This window comes from Panthera onca, chromosome B4, assembly GCF_046562875.1.
Source record: "Panthera onca isolate mPanOnc1 chromosome B4, mPanOnc1 haplotype 2, whole genome shotgun sequence".
Lineage (NCBI taxonomy): Eukaryota > Metazoa > Chordata > Mammalia > Carnivora > Felidae > Panthera > Panthera onca.
In genome coordinates, this window is record NC_138345.1 from 107,202,339 (window position 1) to 107,225,134 (window position 22,796).

At 31.5% G+C, this 22,796-nt stretch overlaps 1 protein-coding gene across 4 annotated transcripts in view; it reads left to right on the forward strand.

The window, feature by feature from the left end:
- The window catches only part of LRRIQ1 (leucine rich repeats and IQ motif containing 1), a 208,509-nt gene that overhangs the window by 40,842 nt on the left and 144,871 nt on the right, over positions 1-22,796 (forward strand). For all 4 annotated transcript variants that reach the window (XM_078449636.2, XM_078449634.2, XM_078449635.2 and 1 more), the window contains exons 11-13: positions 10,332-10,525; positions 11,052-11,179; positions 16,026-16,099. In XM_078449636.2, coding sequence (XP_078305762.2) covers positions 10,332-10,525; positions 11,052-11,179; positions 16,026-16,099 — 396 coding nt within the window. The remainder of the gene's footprint in view (positions 1-10,331; positions 10,526-11,051; positions 11,180-16,025; positions 16,100-22,796) is intronic.

Here is a 22,796-nt window from a genome sequence, read left to right on the forward strand (position 1 = left end):
TATTCTTAGAGCCTGCTTTTTTTTTTTTTTTTATTGCTCTAAATATTCTTGAGGCCATGCTATTTGTTGTATATAAATTTGTAACTGTTATAAATTTCTTTTGAATTCACCAATTTTATCACTTTTAAATGTCCCTTTTCATCTGTAATAAAGCTTTCTGCCTTAGTCTTCTGTGTCTGATATACCCAAACTACCTTTCTTCTGGACTCTGGAATCTTTTATGCTCATAAAAACTATTGAGTACCCACCTCAAACAGGTTATATCAGTGTTTACTGTATATAAAAAAATGACGAAAATTATTGTTTTTATTTATTAATTCATTTAGAGATTAAGATAATAAAGCTTTTCCATTAGTAACAATTTTTAAATAATAAATGTATTTTTCAACAAAAAGATATGGTGAGAAGAGGGTTATTGTTACACATATTTGCAAATCGCTTTAATGTCTAGCTTAACACAAGACAGCTGGATTTCCGTATTTCCTTCTGCATTTAATTTGCTACAATATCACACCTCATGTAGCCTCTGGAAAACTCCACTGTAAGCTCTTGAGCAAATGAGAGTGAAAAGGCAAAAAACATCTTACAATTATTATGAAATAGTTTTGACTCCACAGAACCTTTAAAAGCGTCTGTACGAGGGAGATCTCTGGACCACACTTTGAGAATCACTGGTGTAGTGTGTATAGAACATAATTTTTTCTACCCTTTTACTTACAATATTTCTGCAAGTTCTATTTTTGAGATGTCTGTTGTATGTAATGTGAAAATGTGTTGCTTTCGTTACTGTTTTCTGTAGGCTTCCTGACAAATTCCAGCTTTGTTTCCAGCCTTAGTTTCCAGCTTAGTTAGCCTTTAATAACTAAGGTTAATTAATAATTAAGTGCAATTATTGATATATTTGAGGTTAAATCCACTATCATACTATTTGATTGTATTTGTTCCTCCTGTTGTGTTTTCCTCTTTTCTTGCCTCTTTTTGTTTTAGTTGAGGTTTTAAATTATTTCATTTTTCCTTTCTATTATAAGTTACATATTATTTTACTATTTTTTTGGTTTATTATAGATACAGCATGCCTTCTTGATTTACCAAATCTGAATTTATGTGGTACTTTTTCAAAGCAGTACTAGGGTCTTAGAAAATTGAAACTTTATTTACTTGCTCCCAAATTAATATACTACTGTTGTCATGCATTTTAATTTTATGTGTGTATTTAGAATTACTTAAGACAGTATAAGTTTATAATATCAATACTTTTGGATTCACCCACTTTTTATAAACCTTCCCTTTGTTTTTTTTCCTTTGTTTTTTTATTTCTGTGTGTGTGTGTGTGTGTGTGTGTGTGTGTTTAAAGTATTTTCTTTTTAAAAAAATTGAGATAAAATTGATATATAACATTGGGGTGCCTGGGTGTTTCAGTTGGTTGAGTGTCTGACTCTTGATTTCGGCTCAGGTCAGATCATAATCCCACAGTCCTGGGATGGAGGCCCTGCATTGAGGTCTGCATTGAGCATGGAGCCTACTTAAGATCGTCTTTCCCTCTGCTCCTTTACCCCACTTGCACACACACTCTCTCTCTAATAAAAAATTGGTATATAACATTATATTTGTTTCAGATGCACAACATAATTTGATTTTTGTATACACTACAAGTGATTACTACAGCACATCTAGTTACCATCCATCATTATACAATTGACTCCCTTTATTCAATTTGCACTCCCCTTTCTCTCTGATAGCCACTCATCTGTTCTCTGTGTATGGGAGTTTTGTTTTGGTTTGTTCGATTTTTTCAGACTCCACATATGAGAGAGGTCATATGACATTTGTCTTTTTCCGACTTACTCCACTTAGCATAATGCCCTTGAGATCCATCCATGCTGTCACAAATGACAAGATTTCATTCTTTTTCAACTTTAATTAATTAATTAGTTAATTAATTAATTTTTATTGTATATATTTGTATATCACAATTATTTTATCTGTTCACCCATCAGTGGGCACTTAGATTGTATCCATATCTTTGCTATTGTAATGATACTGTAACGAACATGAGGGTGCATATATCTTTTCAACTTAGTGGGTTTTTTTCTTTAAATAACTACCTGAAGTAGAATTGCTAGATCATAAGGTAGTTCTATTTTTAACTTTTTGATGGAAACTTCGTACCGTTTTCCATAGTAGCTGCACCAGTTCACATTCACACATTTACAGTGTGAGAGGATTCCGTTCCCTTCTCTCCACATCCTTGCAGTACGTGTTATTTCTTGTCTTTTTGGTAATAGCTATTTTAACAGATGTGAGGTGAGATCCCTTTGTGTTTGATTTGCATTTCCCTGATGACTAGTGATGTGGAGCATCTTTTCATGTGTCTGTTAGCCATCTATATGTTGTCTTTGGAAAAAAAATATCTATTCAGATCTTCTGCCCATTTTTAATCAGAATTTTTTGTTTGTTTGTTTTTTGCTATTGAGTTGTGTGAATTCTTTATTTTGGGTATTAGACCCTTATCAGACATATGATTGGCAAATATTTTATCCCATTCAGTAGGTTACCTTTTCATTTTGTTCATGGTTTCCTTTGCTGTGCAGAAGCTTGTAGTTTATAGTCCCACTTGTTTATTTTGTTTTGGTGCTTTTTCTTTTGGTGTCAGATTTAAAAATTTATTGCCAAGACCTCCTATGTCAAGGAGTTTAACACCTATGTTTTCTTCTAGGGGTTTTATAGTTTTATGGCTTCAGGTCTTACATTCAAGGCTTCAATCCATTTTGAGTTGATTTTTGTGCATGGTGTAAGACTGTGGCCACGCTTCATTTTTTGCATACGGCTGTCTAGATTTCCCAAAACTATTTATTGAAGAGACTGCCCTTACCTTGTTGTATAATCTTGGCTCCTTTGTCATTAACTAATTGACATATGTGTATGGGTTTATTTCTGGGGTCTCTGTTCTGTTCCCCTGATCTATGTGTCTGTTTTTATGCCAGTACCATCGTGTTTTGATTACTATTGCTTTGATATATAGTTTGAAGTCGAGGAGTGTGATATCTCCAATTTTGTTTTTTTCTCAAAAGTGCTTTGGCTATTCAAGGTCTTTTGTGGTTCCATACAAATTTCAGAATTATTTCTCCTATTTCTGTGAAAAACGTCATTGGGATTTTGATAGGAATTGCATTGGCTGTGTGGATTGCTTTGGATATTGTTCTATTTTAACAATATACATTTTTTCAATCCGTGAGCTCAGAATGTCTTTTCATTTATTTATGACTTCCTCACTTCCTTTTATTAGTGTCTTATAGTTTCCAATATACAGGTCTTTCACCTTGTTGGTTAAGTTTATTCTTAGGTATTTTATTTTATTTTTGGTGCAATTATAAACGGGATAATTTTCATATATGCATTATTAGTATATAGAAATGCCACATATTTCTATACATTGATTTTGTATCTTGCTACTTTACTCATTATTCATTTATGCTAGCAGTTTGGTGGATGGAGTTTTTAGGGTCCTCTATATATATTGTGCCATGTCTTCTGCATATAGTGATAGTGTTGCTTCCTTCCCAATTTGGATGCCGTTTATTTATTTTCTTGCCTATTGTTCTGTCTTTCCATATTGTTTTCTGCCTTTAAAAAAATCACTACTGTAATATTGTTTTGTAATTTACTCTATGCACTTCACAATAAAGTGTTAACGTTTTTACATGCTATAATTTTTAAAAAATGTGGTTGAAGGGATCCAGTAAGATATTTTAGCAGAGATTCTGCCTTTATTATTTTTCTATTTCTGTGTGGACACAGCACAGGGCTGATACTAGTAAAACAAGTCTCTGATGAATTTTATGTTACAAGTAAAGCCATTTTTGAAAAAATAGGTTTTGATATTTGTAGTAGAAATATGGGGAAAATAAATGATTTATATATATGTGTTAATATATGATACTCTATGCTTCTTATTTCAAAAAATTAGAAAAAAATTACCATATACTACTTATTAAGAAAATAAAACTGTGATAAGCCTAGCTGACACCTAAATAGAAACCACAAACTCTTTGAGGAATAACAAGTACAAAATGGTAAACAGAATGTCCTTCTATATATAGGAGGCATTTATATGAAAGAAAAAAGTAATTGAAATAAGAAATCACTTGAAATGAATATGGTAACTCTTCAGCCAATCATGCTTAATTTTTCTATATGAATAAGTATACTTAGGGTAAAGTTTAATTTAAAAAAGTTTAGGTAGTTAATTAAGTAAAGTTTAATTAAATGGTAGAAAAAGTTTAATATCTGTGGTTATTATACTGTACTTAAAGAGATGAGCTCTAGGCATATATTTTATATTAATATTAAAGAAAGTCAACATTTTAGTGCTGCTTTTGAGATAATGCAGATATAACTTTAACCACTACTGAGTTGAATACCAATATGAGTGTTTAAAAAGCACCATGATTGTAAAGTAAAGCAATCATTAAAATATATTAATGTATACAAAATAATTTTATGATGAACAACAACAAAAAAGTCATCCCTATATGAATTACTGGTCGGGAACATTCCCTTTTAGTTAATTGTTCTACAGTTTCCTAAGATAGGACATATTTAAAAACTCACAAAAGCATTATTAAACAACAGAGCAGGAAAATATATGAAAATGTTTTGTCTTCGAAATTTTAGAGTGGCTACCTCATGCTAAAGATGATAAAATTATTGGGGCACCCGAGTACCTCAGTCAGTTAAGCGTCTGACTTCGGCTCAGGTCATGATCTCATAGTTCATGAGTTCGAGCCCCATGTCGGGCTCTGTGCTGACAGCTCAGAACCTAGAATCTGCTTCAGATTCTGTGTCTCCCTCTCTCTCTGCCCTTCCCCTCTTTACACTCTGTATCTCCCTCTCAAAAATAAATTAACATTAAAAATAAATAAATAAAACCTTTAAAAAAAAGATAAAATTATCTCATTTATACCTCCATCTCCCCCTTCCAGTTTTGTCAGTTATAATACCTTTTTTGTTGTTCAGTAAATTATGAAAACATGTGCTTTTAATTCATCTAGTTTAGGCAATATTAACTCTTTAAGAAAATGAAATAAATTAGAATATTTATTCTTTTCACCTCACAATTTTTATTACTCACATCAGGAGTTATGATTCTACATATATATCTGTTAGCAACATTTGATCTGTATGACAGTTGGTCAATACCAGTTCTTTTGACAACTACTCCTTTCATCCTCTGCTTGTCTGGATTATTCAGTTCATTAGCTCTTTTTAAATCTTATTTTTCAAAGAAAGATGCGTCCTATAATTCCCGAATTCTTTCACATTTGCGATTGTCAATTGCCTTGATTCTTGAATAAGAATAAAGCTGTGCTTTAAACTCATATTTTAGGGGTGCCTGGGTAGCTCAGTTGGTTAACCGTCAGACTTCAGCTTAGGTCATGATTTCAAGTTTTGTGAGTTTGAGCCCCGCGTCGGGCTCTGTGCTGACAGCTCAGAGCCTGGAGCCTGCTTCGGATTCTGAGTCTCCCTCTCTCTCATTCCCTCCTCTGCTCATGCTGTTTCTCTCTCACAATAAATAAATAAACATTAAAGAAAAATAAACTCATACTTTATTATGAAAGTAACACTTTCACTTGGTGCTGTGTGACAATACATGATATTGTGTGTAGCTATTGCAAGTGAGAGGCCAACTTGATTTTCTACCCTCATAACTGATTTTTGTGTAGATAACTGAATAACATTTCCTTGTCCTTGATTCATAACTGAACCAAGAAACATAGTCAAGAAATCCACATAAATTTGTTTGGAACACAATGTCCCTTTCAAACTACAGACTAAGTTATTATATTGTTTTTGAAAAATTTTGGTTTTTTATATTTGAAAACTTTTTGCCTTGGTTCTGTTTTTCAATCATAGATGGTTCATATGTTGGTTGAGTTTATCTGTCTTTCATGTCTATTATTATTTAATCTAATCTATGTCTTCATTTTCAGCTTCTTCATATTTTATTCTTCATGTGATCTCTCTTTTTTTTTTTTTTTTTTTTTTTTTGTAGGCAATTCAAGCTTTAGTTCTCTGTTCTGTAGAATGTTGTTCCTAAAGTATTTGCTAGTTCTGTCATGGTGTTATTTTGGTCCACTTGTGTACCCATCTGTTATTTTAATATCTTTGAATTCTTGTTACATTAAGTTTCTTTAACTGTCCTTCTACTGCCCCAAGGATTTTCAACATATTTTCTTCTTTCTCATATTTTCTTCAGAATGTAATCCTTACTGTATTAGTTGTATGTTGTTGTGAAGTGAAGTACCCTAAAAGAGCAATATAAAACCACAAACACTTATTACTTCATATTTTCTGTGGATCAAGAATCTGGGAGTGGCTTAACTGGGTAGTTCTGTCTCAGGATCTCTCAAGAGGTTGCTGTCAAGTTGCCAACCAGGACTGCTGTCATCTCAAGGCTCAATGAGGCTGAAAGATCTTCCGAGCTCATGCACTTGTTTGTTGGCATGCCTCAGTTCCACATATTTCACATATTTTTTTAAAATGATTTCCTTTTTTTGTCATTAAACTAAGTTTTAGGCTATATATATACATATATATACACACACACATATATATATACATGTATATACACATATGTATAACACATATATACACATATGTATATATATATATTCATATACGCATCCTCCCTCACAGTTATATTTAGGCCAGTGCTGTAGAGATCTTACCCAGTCTCTGTCTACTGTTTCATTGCATTTCCTTTAAAACTTTTATCTTAAAGTCGAAGAGGTATGTCCTCTTATCTAAGTACAGAGTTCCCCTATTTGGCTATATAGCAAGCCCTTTTAATGAATAGCAGATCAGGTTTTCCAAGGTTTTCTTCAGTTAAACAATCATTGTTGGTAGTGGTGGTAGTCAGGATTAAATACAAAGTAACACTTCTATTCAATACTTGCTCTGAGTTTTTTCCCCCAAATAGATTGTTTTTAAATCTGTTATGCAAGAAGTGCATTCTCATTTAAGCATTTTTTAAAAATAGAGAATTATATAATGTAAGCAATAAAACATTCTCTGTTTAAGCCTTCTTTTTTTTATTTTGTAAGAGTAACCATGGCTCATAATTGTTTATGAATCAATTAAGATATTTTTGCAATACCAATATAGATGTATAGATTTAAATTCCAACATACTCAAATAGCTAAAAGCCTATGTATACAAATTAGGTTTTACATATAGTAATAGATCATGGACATCCTTCTATGTCAGACTACTTCATATTGAAGATTAGGTGTATTCATTTTTAGATACTCCATAATTTATTTAACTATTCCCTTACTGATAGACATTTAACTTATCTCCATTTCTTTGTTTTAAATAATATGGAAAGGAGTTTCTCTACATTTTACTTTGTAGTTGTGTGTGTATTACTATGTAATGGATTCATAGAAGTACAAATGCTCTGTCAAATATTCCTCGGTATCGGAGGCTTGAAATCATGGTAATTCCACTAGATTGGAATCTCAAACAGATTATTGAATGGACTCATTATACCTTCTCTGTGTACTGGCTGAAAATCATGGTGTCTTAATGTTTGAAATTAGTTGGTGGGCATTACTTAATTCTTCCTAGCCTAACATGTTCACACTCTCATATTGCTTTTTACATATACAGACAGCCCTAAGGTGGAAGTGTGTGTGGCATGTTTGAGGAACAGCAATGAGGTTAACATGGTAGAATGAACCAAGATAATGGGATAGTAGTAGAGGATGAGTTCAAATATAGGGTTTTGTGGGCCATTTTAAGCACTTTAGATGACCTTCTCTCCATAATCAAATATCAAAAAAAGGTCTATATGCCTTGCCCCCACTTCTACTGCACTGTGACTTCCATCTTGATTATGTTATTGTTGCCTCTAACAAAAGTCTTTAGCTACTTCATGACTGCCAAGACAGTGGCCTCTCCATACTCCTTTTCACACTATTGGCCATGTATAATTTAGTGTGAATAAAAATGCCTTTCATAATTGTAAAATGTATATTATTATTTTTTTTTATTTTTAGTAACCACTGTCATCATCACAGAATTCCGTTTGCTTTTTCCTCTTGTTCTTTCCCAATTATTCTGCTGCTTTGTCTGCTATTTCCTATTTCTTTTAGGCTGCTTCTGCCAAATCCTTTAGCTTTACTCAGTGTATGACTAATGTTTCATTCTTGGTTCTCTTCTTGTGTGACCTTTGAAAAGTTTTACAAATGCATTCCCAACTCTAAATGATTTAATGGAAGATTCTATTTCTGAATAGCTCTGAAAAGCTTAAGAGCAATGTGCATGGCTTTTAAAAATATTAAGCTTATGGAAGTAGATTGCTTAACATGTGTAAATGTTTGATAAAGGAAATTTTATTTTACACAATTACAAATTTTTATTAGCATTTCCTTCTGCCTTGAATACCTTTAAACTACTTCAGTGGGTTTACTGATATTCATTAGAAGTGATCATAAGACATACTAAATTCCAAAGTATTTTCTATTTCAGCAAACTTTAAATTACATTTTAACGAATATATAATTATTAGAATATGTAATATACTATTTCTAATACCTTAGAATTGATAATATATAATTAGTCTGTTATTTAAATGGTTAGTCATTTCTTATAGGGCAGAGCAATTCACTCCTTGAACAACAACAGATGACAATTTTTCTAAGTTATGCTTGCTATTTTACATTACAAGAAAATACCAGTACATATAATCCTAGATAAGCAGTTAAAAATGTAAGATTACTGCCTACATTTAAATTTCAGTCTCTCTCTTCTATAGGTCTTCTATGCATTTTCCTGCTTTTCTTAGATATTATAAAATTTATTTAGCATTATAAGAAAATTTACTCTTTAGCATAAAAATATATTCCTTTTCATAAGAAATAATCATGCATAATATCAAATTATTTTGACTTAAACTATTAGAAATACTGAAATTTTGATATATAGTTTTTCTTAAAATATATCTCTGTGAAATATTTGTACAATATTTATCATAATTCTGAATTTTATATATTACATATTGATATTAGATATATTTTTAAAATATGATGCAGACTAAGCTTCCTTGTGAAATCTTGGTAATGTTACTTGATTTTTCCTTTTATTTCTCCATTTTGATATAAGCAGTCTTTCTGCCCTTTCTTTCTGTAAATTACAAGGTATAATCAGAAGAACAAACCTTGAGTTAATGCTTTAAATGTCTCCAGGATAAATTTATTACATAAATTCCAGATATTATTTTTATACATAATGATGTTTCTTTCAAGATTACCTTTCAGTTTATTATCAAATAAAGTTTTTTTTTTTTTTTTGGTTGAAAACTCATGCCTAATCCAACATTTAATTAAAAAAAATATTTTGGGGTTTGACAAGAAAATCACAATGAAGCTTGATTCTCCAAAGTTTTGCCTCAATGACTCCCATATGTGTAATACTCACTGAAGACATTCTGCTTAACTGTACTTACTTTAGACCATAAGCCATACTTCCAGTTTTTAAAACTGCCTATTTCATATAATAGCGTGATGCATAGAGAGATCATATATAGTTCAATATTCAATATAAATAACATTTTCTAGATTTTTAATATCTTCCATGAAACTTTTACAGACTTCCTCAGTGTTTCTTTCCAATGCTAATTCCTGATGACTTACTTGAACGACGTTCTCAGTTTTTTCCTTATGAGCACTGAGCTGTAGTCTAAGGCTCCTTTGGTATTTTTCATATAGTATCATATTAGTTTGAGCCCTATCTGGGTTAAAAGCGGACCACTTGTGACAATGTTGAAATACCTGAAGAATATGTTAATATTTCATTGCTGTTAATATGGTTGCACCTACATCATTTGGGAATCTAATATAGATATGTCAATGGTAGGAAAATGGCATTCCAATGTTATATATTCAGACTTAAGTAAGGATTCAAACTTTAAAGACCCTGAAATTGAGTTAAAAACTATTTAAAAAAAAAAACAAGTCCTTTTATCTCTCCCTTGTTCAATTGTCATTTGAAAATAAAATTTTCAGTGTTAATGTATACTTTTAGTATTTTGCTCAATTTTAAATTGGCACACAACTATGTCATTCAAAAATATCTCTCCTGGGTACAAGTTTAAAAAATACTACATTTTACACTTACACACATTTCATAGGAATATGGACTAAGTCTTCACTTGTAACTAGAAATATTGGGAAATATAAAGATGCAATTATTTAGAAAAATATGGAAGCTCTCCTTTCAATTCTGGAAGAATGTACAATGCAAGTGATCTTGGAAAATTTTTCTTTCAGGTGGTTTAGAATCTTTGAAAAATCTTCAGCAACTAATTGTGGACCACAATCAGTTAATTAGCACAAAAGGCCTTTGTGATACTCCTACCGTTATATACCTGGATTGCTCACATAATCATCTTACTAAAGTTGAAGGTATTGAAAAGTGTGGATTACTCCAAATACTGAAGTTACAGGGAAATTATCTAAGTGAGGTAATTGCTTTGAATTATTGGTTTCTGTGATTAATGAAACATTTTCCTTTTAATAGAAATATCAACTGTACATTTAAAAGCAAGTTTGATTAATTTTTCTTTATTTTTTTTGCCTATTATTGATATGTGATTTCCAGTTTACTTAAAACTGTTACATACTTCTCTCTATTTAAAAAAAATGTTCAACATAGAATATTTTATAAAGAAATATAATTTAACATAAGTTTTTCAGAACACTAAAATAAATAGTAACTACTCAGTTAAAATATAACAGTATATAAATGGGGCCAATTTATCAAGAAATTCTAATTAAAATTTATGATGAGATAACTTGTGTAAAAAATCAAATTATAATTATGAAGTTAATTCTTATAAATTTAATTCATCCTAAAATTCTTATAACATTATACTCTGAATTTAACAGAATATGTCTGTTGTTAGTTTTAGTAGGTTTTATGTTTTTAAATTTTGTTGAATGACAAAATATTTTGCTTAATATTAGCTAATGACCCAAATTTAAATATAGCTTCCATCCTTGGAGAATCATGTTCTACTAAGAGAATTGCACTTGGATGATAATAGCATTTCAACTGTGGAAGCACTTTCTTCATATTGGTTGCCTTTACTACAAAACCTGACTATCTCTCAAAACAGGTAAAAACAAACTGCTTAAGCACTAAATGCATTGAATGATTAAAGTAAATGCTTGATCTTCATAACAAGTAGAAAAGTTGTTAGTTTTTCCCAGCAATTTAGTGAAAGTGCATCACAATAAATTAATATATATGTTAGAAATATAACCTTAATGGATTTGAAAAAGTAATGTATTGACATACCCTTGAATTTTAGTAGAATTTTAATTGCCACTTATCCTACTCATTTTATTTCTTCTGAAAGACCTACTTGTAGAAATCTCCCAGAGCAGGTTTGTTTATATTTGTAAAGAATATAGTCCTTGGAAAATGCAGGAGGTAGTTAATTTAATTCAGAAGGATGTCTCATTCTCTCAAGTGGTACTTATTAAGTCCTGGAAGAATGATTTTTAATCTGCTCTCAACTTGCATGTCTTTTTGTAACTGTTAAGATTGATTTAAATTCGATTTCCCTAAGGATATAAAGTAACACTTAAAAAAATACCTTAACATTAAATCGAGATGGGTACCTGACACAGAAGATCCATTTGAAACCACCAAACATCTGGATCTTTGCAGAGAAAAACTGTCTAAAACCAAAACAGGAGTACAATATGCGTATGTCTCCTTCTGCTTAATATTTCATTGAGACCTATTCACTCTAATGTGATTAATTTGTTCATCAAAGTCACATGGAGTAGGGGATAGAAACCACCTTTAACAAGAAATTGCTTTTTTGAGGTATACAATTCTTGAGGAACAAGTGAACAAGTACAGCCTGATTTTAATACATATATATTTTTCTCCTAAAAGAATCATCAAATATTCTCACATTCTCTGCCACAGAAGTGCTCATCCTTTGAGCATGTATGTCCCAAATGATTTAACATATACCTATTAAACTATTCCACTGTTTGGTAAAGCAAAAACTGAATCTGTATTCAAAAATTCCCTCAAATTATTTTAATCAGCTCTATAATATGAAAGTTGATTTGGTTTTAAAAGGACATTTATGGTAGAGCCAGCTCTATTTAGACAACACTGTTTAAGTAATGTGGGCCATCCACAAACTCATTGGATCTCTTCACAATATTTTCCAGGTAAGAAACACAATTTCAATGGAAATGCTCAGCTGTGCTTTGGACATATGCAATAAATCACTCAGTAATTGACATACCTCACACATCTTATAGAAGTGGATCTTAAGCCACATCAATGAGCAAAATAATATTTAATGAGTTTAAAAAATACTCAAGTCAATAACATTTTTTGAGAAATAATGCCTTTCACTTTTTTGGACAATTTAGATTATCAAAGAAATCTTTCTGATAGTCTTTTGACCTATCAATCTGCTATTACTAGGAATTATATAAACTTGATCACTAGATGTTTTTTAGAATTGATAATAATAATTGGGATACTTAATCCAAATAATCCTTATTTATAAATTTATTTGCTTAACCTTATAACATTTGGTGGTGGTGTTTGCTATTCTGGGGGACACAGAACTGAGTAATATATGTTCTTAGCATCAAAAAACTCTTAACAATAAAAGAACTTAATCTTTTGAACTTAACTATATAAAAATAAGTAAATTTATTATATAAATATGTTTTTTTGAATTTTCTAATACTGTCACATATTTGATTTTTTCTTTATGACTCTCTCAAAGTTCTTTGCACATTTAATCTACCATTTCTGAAAGGACAAAAGGAAAAGGCCTAAAGACATCAGGGATGTGACTGATAGAAATGGACTCAAGGGCAGCTGATCTGGGTTTGAATTCTGAACCTACAACTTACCTGTCAGTTGACCTTGAGCAATTCTCTTCTTACTGCCTGAGCCTGAGTTTTTTTTTACATATAAAAGAGGTAGTAATACCTACCTTACCTATTTCATGGGATTCTAATGATGATCTAAAAGGAAAATGTATGTCAATATATTTTGCAAATCTGAGAAGAGTTTTATAAATGCGATATTTGGATTTGTGATTGGTGTGTCTTTTAAATTGTATATATTTTTCTCTAAATTTTTGATATTTTCACCACAAGGAAGAAATTATGTGTCCATATGCTTTCCCCCCCCAACAAATGAAATACAATAAGGAATGATACTTAGTACATATTGTTTGAAATACATGTTTCATCTTGACTTCTGTTTTAAATTTTCATTAGGACATATGACTGTTTTAAGTTTGACTCAGCGGAGTCCTAACTGGAAGACTCCCGGCTTCATAAGTCTTTCTACTTCCAGTGAGACTCTAAGTAGGAGCAGAAAGTGGAAACTATTACCCATTGGCTGCTCATTGTACAAATCTTTTGCTTTTTGTCGTCTTTGAAATTTATATCTTTTTTATGCCCAGGGCTAATGTGACAAGGTCAAATGGTATTAGGTTTTCACTAATGTCCTTTGTCTTTCTGGTTTGAATTTTCTTGGAAAAAATATACACAAAATGTCAGTAAAAGGAAAAGTTCTAGAAGTTTGAAAAAAGAATTCCACTATTAGGTTTCTACCATCCTAATGAATAGTCATAAAGGTGAATGAATAATCAGTTTTCTTGATTAAAACTTTTAAAAAAGAAAAAGAACAGAATTCTAAAAGCATGGTTATCTGAAAAGATAAAGTTTTAATATTATAAAAATATTCAGTCAAACCAATATTTCTTTACTTGCATTGATTTTTGAAAAGAGAATTTTATTTTTAATTCTAAGACTTTATTGGTTATTTTACTGGAAGTCTTCATATAACCTATATGTTACCTACACTTTACCATATAACTTACTGGTTAAAAACATGAAATAGTCTGAAAAAAAAGAATAAAACTCATTATCTGTTAATCTTTCAAAACCCTTTTAGTAGAAGAACAAAGATTTAGTATTAGAAATTTATTAAAGGTACAAAACAAGTAAGAATTTTCTTGTTGATAAATACATTCATTAGAATTATATTGAGGAACTTAAACTTCCTGCTTGTAATGATAATGATCCAAAACGTGCTGAGTAGGAAAATCATAAAACTAGGACTTAAATCCACTAATTATGTAGCAACAAAGTTTTAGGTTGTTTTCCCTCCCTCCCTTCCTCCCTTCCTTCTTTCCATCCTTCCTCCTTCCCTTCTTTCCTCCCTCCCTCCCTCCCTCCCTCCCTTCCTTCCTTCCTTCTTCCCTTCCTTCCTTCCTTCCATCCTTCCTTCCTTCCTTCCTTCCTTTTCATTGTACATGTGACATTTCATAAATTTGACTATTTAGGAATATATGTACAAATAATGAAGTGTATATATAAATGTAATGGCCAACATTTTATCACTCTTTCTTTTATTATCTTGGATTTTCTTTCCTCCTGGAAATTGTATGTAAGAAGTGGTGTTGTATAGGCTTAACATAAATAGTAATATTGTATTTAGGTTTAGCTACAGTCAGAGAGAACTTTTTCCAATCTCATATTTAGTCTGTTTTTTTCATCGGTAGTATCTTCTGTCTCTCTGCTAATGCAGAACAGGATAGTACAAGAAAGGAGTCAAGGTCAGAACAAGGGTTAGTTTTGTGCCAGACCCCATGAGGCTTCTAGTCACAGTATTATTCTATAAGATTCTGACCTTAGAATAATAGATTTTTTTTCATGACAAGGAGATAGTAGAAATAAAGATGTAAAAATGTCTGCCAGGACAACTGGAAGGACAGTATAAAAAACAAGAAAAGAAAAGAAGTGGAAATTAATACATACTTTTTTTTTCTTTTGTACCAGAAATATTCTGTTAGTCGAGGCATATTTTGAACTGTTACGGAGTTCTGACATTTATACGGAAGATTAGTTCAGGAGACTTGTGTTTGTAATGAGAATATATTTCAAACAAAGGAATTTTTCTGTTGTTTAAAGATTTAGAAAAGCTGGCTTAATTTTTATTTCTAAATAGCTATGGTAATGTGGTTTTGTGTTACAGACTAAACTGTAGACTTGTCTTAGTTGGAAATGCAAATCAAACTAAATTAATTTTCTCTTCATGGCTTTTGTTTCCAGTGATGTGAATATTTTGAATATCATTTATGTTCCTGGCTTGAATTTGGGTTCTTACTGACAACTATATCTTAGAAAATGATAGAAACTTTTAGATGTAGGAGGAAAATTCATTATTGCTAGAATTTGAATATGAATTCCTTAATAATTATTATTAATTTAAATGTTTGCATATTTCTGCCAAATTTAAGTTCATTCTATCTGTATAAAACATTTTCTATTATAATGTTGCTTAGATGCATATTTCTAGTTTAGAAATAACCTTAGTGTAACTTTGGATAATTGCAATACTTATAATACTTTTGATCTGGAAAACAAACAAACAAAATTAATTACAAACAAAACTAGTAACTCTAATCTGTTATGCTGTTGAAAAGTGAAAACAAATATTTTTTATATTTGTAACCTCTTCATGGTTTAAGTTATGTTTTTGAGCCAGGACAAAATATATCTGTAATATAAATTCTCTGTAAATTTGGCTTTATACAAAAACCAAACAAAAACAATAATAAAAAAGTTCACTTATTTTTATTTAAATAACATGTACACATTAAAATCCATGATATTTGTCATCGAACTTGATAATACATGGTGTTTTCTCTTAAAAATGAATACAAATGTTCTATTATAGAATAAATACTTAGAATTTTATGATTACTACATTTTTAATTAGCACTCTTAATGTTATTATAATTGTATTTTATTATACAAATATATAATGATATATGTATATGTAATCATATACAATTGCATATTATCACATAATTGTGTTATATTAATACGTTATTATGTGGTTATGTCATAATAAGGACATTCCAATTTAAATTTTTATGAATTCTATTTCTTTGTTTCCAGCTTGACAAAAATCATACCACTTTTTCATTTTGTTTCTTTGGAAAAACTAGATGTCAGCAACAATTGTCTTTCTGGTAAGTTTAGAATAATATATAATTTCTAAAAAGTACATAATAAGCTTTTGAGTTTCTTTTCTAAATGTGGTAAGGAATGGTTTTGGATAGATGTGTTAATGGTATTTACAAATAACATATCTATACAATAAGGTGTAGAGGAGGAAAAATTTCTCCTGTATCCTTTTACGATTTTAGAGTAGGCCTAAGAAGTAAACTGACACAAGACAGATTTAGAAGCAAAGGATACAATGTTGTAATGTGTTTTTGTTGTTGTTGTTGTTGTTGTTGTTGTTGTTGTTGTTGTTGTTGTTTTAAAAGTTTGGTTGTAGGCATTTCTCTTGGCTTCTCCCTCCTATCCTTTTGATAAGAATGTCTCTTTTAGGAGCACCTGGGTGGCTCGTTCTGTTAAGTGTCTGACTTCAGCTTAGCTCATGATATCACAGTTTCATGAGTTTGAGCTCACATTGGGCTCTGTGCTGACTGTGTGGAGGCTGTTTGGGATTCTCTCTCTCTCTCTCTCTCTCTCTCTCTCTCTCTCTCTCTCTTTCTCTCTCTCTCCCTCCCTCTCGCTCTGCCCCTCCCTGACTTGTGCTTTGTCTGTCTCTCAAAATAAATAAACTTAAAAAAAAAGTGTTTCTTTTAGTATAGGGAGGATATCTTTCATTTAGGAATTTCATCTCTTCTAAGGAAACGAAGGAAGGTCACAGTATACTTGCATCTGATGTGTTTTAAATGCCTTAAACTCAAAATAGTCAATATGCTAGAATGGTATATTTGGGTGGAAATTTCTGAATTCCTTCAAAGGCATGGTGAAATCATTCAATTAAATTTCCTTCCACTTTTAAAATCATAATTCCTGTATCTTTCTGATAGACCTGGCAAATATCACAATTGTATTTTTATTTGAAATTCATATATCTTTTACCTATGAAAAATATAACCTAATGAAGATAAATAAACAAATTTGTCTAATTTGTTGGCTCCTAACATTTATAAAGCAAACACCAATTAAAAATTCATTAAAGAATGATCAACTGATTTAGTTGATTAATACCTCCCCAAATTTCCCCATCCCCATTCCCCTCACGGAGACAACAATAGTTCTAAATTTGACACCATAGGTTAACTTGACTATCCTATATATTAATGTCCTCAAACAGTATGTTCTCTTTTGCCTCCAGCTTTCTTAACATTCTTGCGACATTCCACCATATCTGTGGTCTGTTCTTTCTTTCTTTTTTTTTTCCTTTGGCTGAAGTGTAGTCTATTGTATGAATGTATCATACTTTGTCCATTTTCCTGTTGATTGATATTTTAATAGTTTGTGGTTTGGGGCTACCATGATCATTATAGAATTTCCTGGGGAAATTCTTATATAAATCTTTCTGTAGACATATGTTTTCATTTCTGTGGGATAAGTATATCAGAGTGTAATTGCTGGATAATATAGTATGTGTATGTTTCTCTTTAGAAGAAACTGAAAAAACTGTTTGCCAAAGTAGTTGTAACATTTTACACCAGTAATGTACTGGGTTTTCAACTGCTCCATTCTGGAGGATCTTTAATATTTCATTGTATTATCTCATTATGGTTTTAGTTTACATTTCCATGATGAATAATGATATTAAGGCTTTTTTCATTCATTTATTGATTATTTTTGTATATTCTTTTGTGTCCATTCAAATGTCTTAGCATTTTTAAAATTTGGTTATTTGTGTTTTTCTTATGTATAAGCTTTTTATATATTCTGGATATAATTCTTTGTCAGATATATATTTTGTAATATTTTCTCCTGGTCTTTTAACTATGAATTTTTATTAATGATATTTTCAGGTGAGGAGAAGTTTTAAATTTTGATGAAATTTAATTTATTATTTTTAATAGTTATTGTTTTCTATGTCCGTGTAATATTTTTCTGCCTCCAATTTGAGAAGATGATTTTATATACTTTCTTGCTTTCTTATAGAAATTTTGTACTCTCAGTTTTTACCTTTAGGTCTATGATCCATATCAAAATATTTTCTATGAATGATACAAAATAGAAAATGAATTTAGTTTTTAATATGGATATCCAGTTGTTCCATCAACATTTGTTAATCAACCTTTTTTCATCATTGAATTACTTTGGTGTCTGTCAAAAATTTTGATTTACCTTTGACTTTGGGATGAGTTTCTATTAACTGCTTTTCTTTATTAACTGATCTAATGATAAATAATATTTCCTATTTCCTTATGTATTTAGTAATTTTTATGAGGTGTTTTATTTAATTAAAAATTTGAGAAAAGCAACATATGGATCAAGATGCTAAAAAAGGAATTGAGGAAAAGTCTCCTTAGCCTTGCTTCCCCAGCAGCAACCAAAGTTACTAGCTGTTCAATGTACAATAAAAGTATTCTGTGCGTATACAAGCAGATGAAGAGTGGAGTCATCTCTGACCTTGGCTTGTACTACACCCCCATCTCCTTCCTATTATGGTAGTGCAGCCTTGGCCCCCAGATGTTCTTCACAGATCAGGCTGCTGGGTCCCGAAGGCTTCTTTTCTCAAGGCCTTTCCTTTTCTCTCTGGACAAAATTAGCTTCCACAGGGCAACAGTCCACTCAGGTGATGGAGGTGGTAGTTTTGAAAATGAGAAACTTAATATATTAGAGAACAAAAACAGCCATATTACCAAGGGCAACTTCAGCTCTGTTAGCTGATCACTGGGAAAACTTTGAAATGACTAAAACAATAAATCGTTCAAACAGATCTGTACAGTTATGTACATAGAACAGTTCCAGAGAGTATGGATAGATATGTTGAGTATCATGGCAAAGGGTATATGGTTGCAAGAATATGTGGTAATTCCTATATAACTGGGACATACAGTGTGAACTAGAACTAGAGCTTTTCTTCCAAATTCTGATCCTACAGACTCATCTTTCTCTAAACAGTTCTTTTTGGTGCTAAAATGTTATCCTTTGATTTTGGAGGTGACAGGAATTTACATGATAAACATATATCTTTCAAAGGATTTTTTTTTCAATTTATTTAAACAAACAAAAAAAGAATTCATCCCTTTCTTCCACCCCCACCCCGGGTCTGAGCCTTTTTTGTTCATTTGTTTTGTGTTTTTGTTTTTGTTTTTGTTTTAGATTCCACATATGAGAGAGATCATATGTCATTTGTCTTTTTCTGACTTATTCCACTTAGCTTAATGCCCTTGAGATCTGTTCATGTTGTCATAAAGGAGAAGATTCCATTTTTTTTTATGGCTGAATAATAGTCCATTGTAGATCTATATACCACAATTATTTTATCCATTCATGCATCATTGGACGCTTAGGATGGGTACATACCTTCACTATTGCAAATAATGTTGTAATGAACATAGGGGTGCATGGGGTGCATGTATATTTTCAAGTTAGTGGGTTATTTTTTAAAAAATAAAATATCCTGAAGTAGAATTGCTGTATCATAACATAGTTCTTTTTTTACTTTTTTTGAGGAACTCTATACTGTTTTATATAGCAGTTGCACCATTTACATTCACACATTTACAGTGTGAGAGGGTTCCCTTCTCTCCACATCCTTGCAACACTGGTTATTTCTTATATTTTTGGTAATAGCTGTTTTAACAGACGTGAGGTGAGATCCCATTGTGATTGGGATTTGTATTTTGCTTATAATTAATGATGTTGAGCATCTTTTCATATGCCTGTTGGCTATCATTTTGCCATCTTTGAAAAAATGTCTATTCAGGTCATCTGCCCATTTTTTAATCAGATTAGGTTTTTTTGCCATTGAGTTGTATGAGTTCTGTATTAATTTTGGATATTAGATAATTATCAGACATGTAATTTGCAAGTATTTTATCCCATTCAATAAGTTGCCTTTTCATTTCGGCTAGGTTTCCTTTGCTGTTCAGAAGCTTTTAATTTGATATGGTTCCACTTGTTTATTTTGCTTTAATTGCATTTTGTTTTGGTGTTAGATTAAAAACATCATCACCAAGACCCATGTCAAGGAGTTTACCACCTATGTTTTCTTCTAGGAGATTTATGGTTTCAGGTCTTATGTTTAAGTCTTCAATCCAGTTTGAGATAATTTTTGTGTATGGTGTAAGACAATAATCAATTCATTCTTTGAATATGACTGTCCAGTTTTCCCAACATCACTTATTGAAGAGACTGTACTTTCCCCAATGTATATTCTTGGCTCCTTTGTCATAAGTTAATTAAACATATATGGGTAGGGTTATTTCTGGAGTTTCTCTTCTGTTGATCTGTATGTCTGTTTTTATTCCAATACTATACTAAATTTTAGTTGCTGTAGGTTTGTAATATAGTTTGAAATAAAGGAGCATGATGCCTCCAACTTCATTCTTTCTCAAGATTGCTTTGGGTAGTTGGGGGGAATCATGGCTCAGGTCATGAACTCACAGTTGTGGGATCGAGCCTTGTGTTGGGCTCCATGCTCAACGTGGAGCCTACTTGGTTTTCTCTCTCTCCTTCTCTTTCTACCCTCCTCCACTTACTTGTACTCTCTCTCTCTCTCTCTCTCTCTCTCTCTCTTTCAAAATAAATAAATAAACTTAAAAAGAAAAAGATTGTTGGGCACCTGGATGGCTCAGTCAGTTATGTGTTTGACTCTTGATCTTGGCTCAGGTCATGATGATCTCATAGCTCGTGACATTGAGCCAGCCCCTGCATTGGGCTCTGCACTGACAGCACAGAGCCTGCTTGGGATTCTCTCTTTCCCTCTTTCTGCCTGCCTCCTTCTCTCTCTCTCTCAAAATAACTAAATAATCTTAAAAAAAATTACTTTGGGTATTCAGGGTCTTTTGTGGTTCAATATAAATTTTAGGATTGTTTGTTTTATGTCTGTGAAAAATGCCAGTGGGATTTTGATAGGGATTGCATTGAACCTGTGTATTGCTTTGGGTGTTATGGACATTTTAACAGTATTACTTCTTCTGGCCTATTGCGTGGCATGTCTTTCTATTTATTTGTTCTTCCTTGATTCCTTCATTAGTGTCTTACAGTTTTCAATATATAGATCTTTCACCACTTTGGTTAAGTTTATTTCTAGGTATTTTATTCTTTTCATGGAATTATAAAGGGATTGTGTTCTTAATTTCTTTTTCTGATGCCCTATTACTACTGTAAAGAAACCCAATAGGTCTTTGTGTATTGATTGTGCATCCTGCAACATTAGTGAATTTGTTTATTAGATCTAACAGTTTTTTGATCAAGTCTTAAGGGTTTTCTATATATATATCATGTCATCATGTCATCAAATAGCTTCAGTTTTACTCCTTCCTTTCCAATTTGGATGCCTTTTATTTTATTTTCCTGAATAGTTGCTCTAGCTAGGACGTCCAAAACTGTGTAGAATAAAGTTGTGAGAGTGGGCATCTGTGTCTTATTCCTGATCTTAGAGGAAAAGCTTCATCTTTTCACCATTAAGAATGATGTTAGCTGTGGGGTTATTCTATATGGTCTTTATTATGTTCAGGTACATTCCTTCTATACCCACTTTTTGAGCATTTGTATTATAAGTGAATATTGAATTTTGTCAAGTGCTTTTTCTGCATCCTTTGAGATGATCATATGATTTTATCCTTCATTTTGTTGATGTGGTATGTTACATTGACTGGTGATTGTTGATAAATCCCACCTGATCATGATATATTAGTTTTTAATATATTATTGATAATTTAGTTTGCTATTATGAGTTTGATAATATTTTGCTGAGAATTTTTCATATCTATGTTTATCAGGAATATTGGCTTATGATTTTCCTGTGGTGCTCTTGTCTAATTTTGGTATCAGGGTAATGCTAACTTCATAAAATGAGTTTGGAAGAATTCCCTACTCTTCTAGTCTTTGTAAGAGATTAAGAAGGATTAGTATGTATTCTTTTGTGAATGTTTTATAGAATTCACCAGTGAAGCTGTTGGATCTTGGACTTTTGTTCGTTGGGAGGTTTTTGATTACTGATTCAGTCATCTTACTAGTAATTGATCTGTTCAGATTTTCTAATTCATGATGATTCAGTCTTGGTGGGTTGTATGTTTTTAGGAATGTATCCATTTCTTTTAGATTGTCCCAGTTTGTTGGCATATAATTGTTCCTAGTAGTCTGTTATGATCCTTTGTATTTCTGTGGTATCAGTTGTAACATTTCTTTGATTTTTGATTCTATTTATTTGAGTCCTCCTCCTTCTAGTGAGTCCAGCTAAAGGTTTGCCAATTTTGTTTATCTTTTCAAAGAATCAGCTCTTAGTTGTATTGATCTTTTCTATTGTCTGTTTTTTATTTCGTTTATTTTTGCTCCAATCTTTGTTATTTTCTTCCTTCTAATAACTTTGGCCTTCCTTCTTTTTCTGGTGCCTTGGGGTGTAAAGTTATGTTGTTTATTTGAGACTTTTCTTATTTTTTGCAGTAGCATTTATCCATTTTATCTTCCCTCTTCAAACTTCTTTTGCTGTATCCCATAAATTTTAGTATGTTTCATTTTCATTTGTCTCAAGGTATTTTTTAAATTTCTCTTGATTTCCTCTTTGAAACATTGGTTGTTTAGTAGCAGGATGTTTATTTATTTTTTTAATTTTTTAATGTTTATTTATTTTTGAGAGAGAGAGAGACAGAACACAAGCAGGGGAAGGGCAGAGAGTGAGGGAAACACAGAATTGGAAGCAGGCTCCAGGTCCTGAGGTGTCAGCACAGAGCCTGA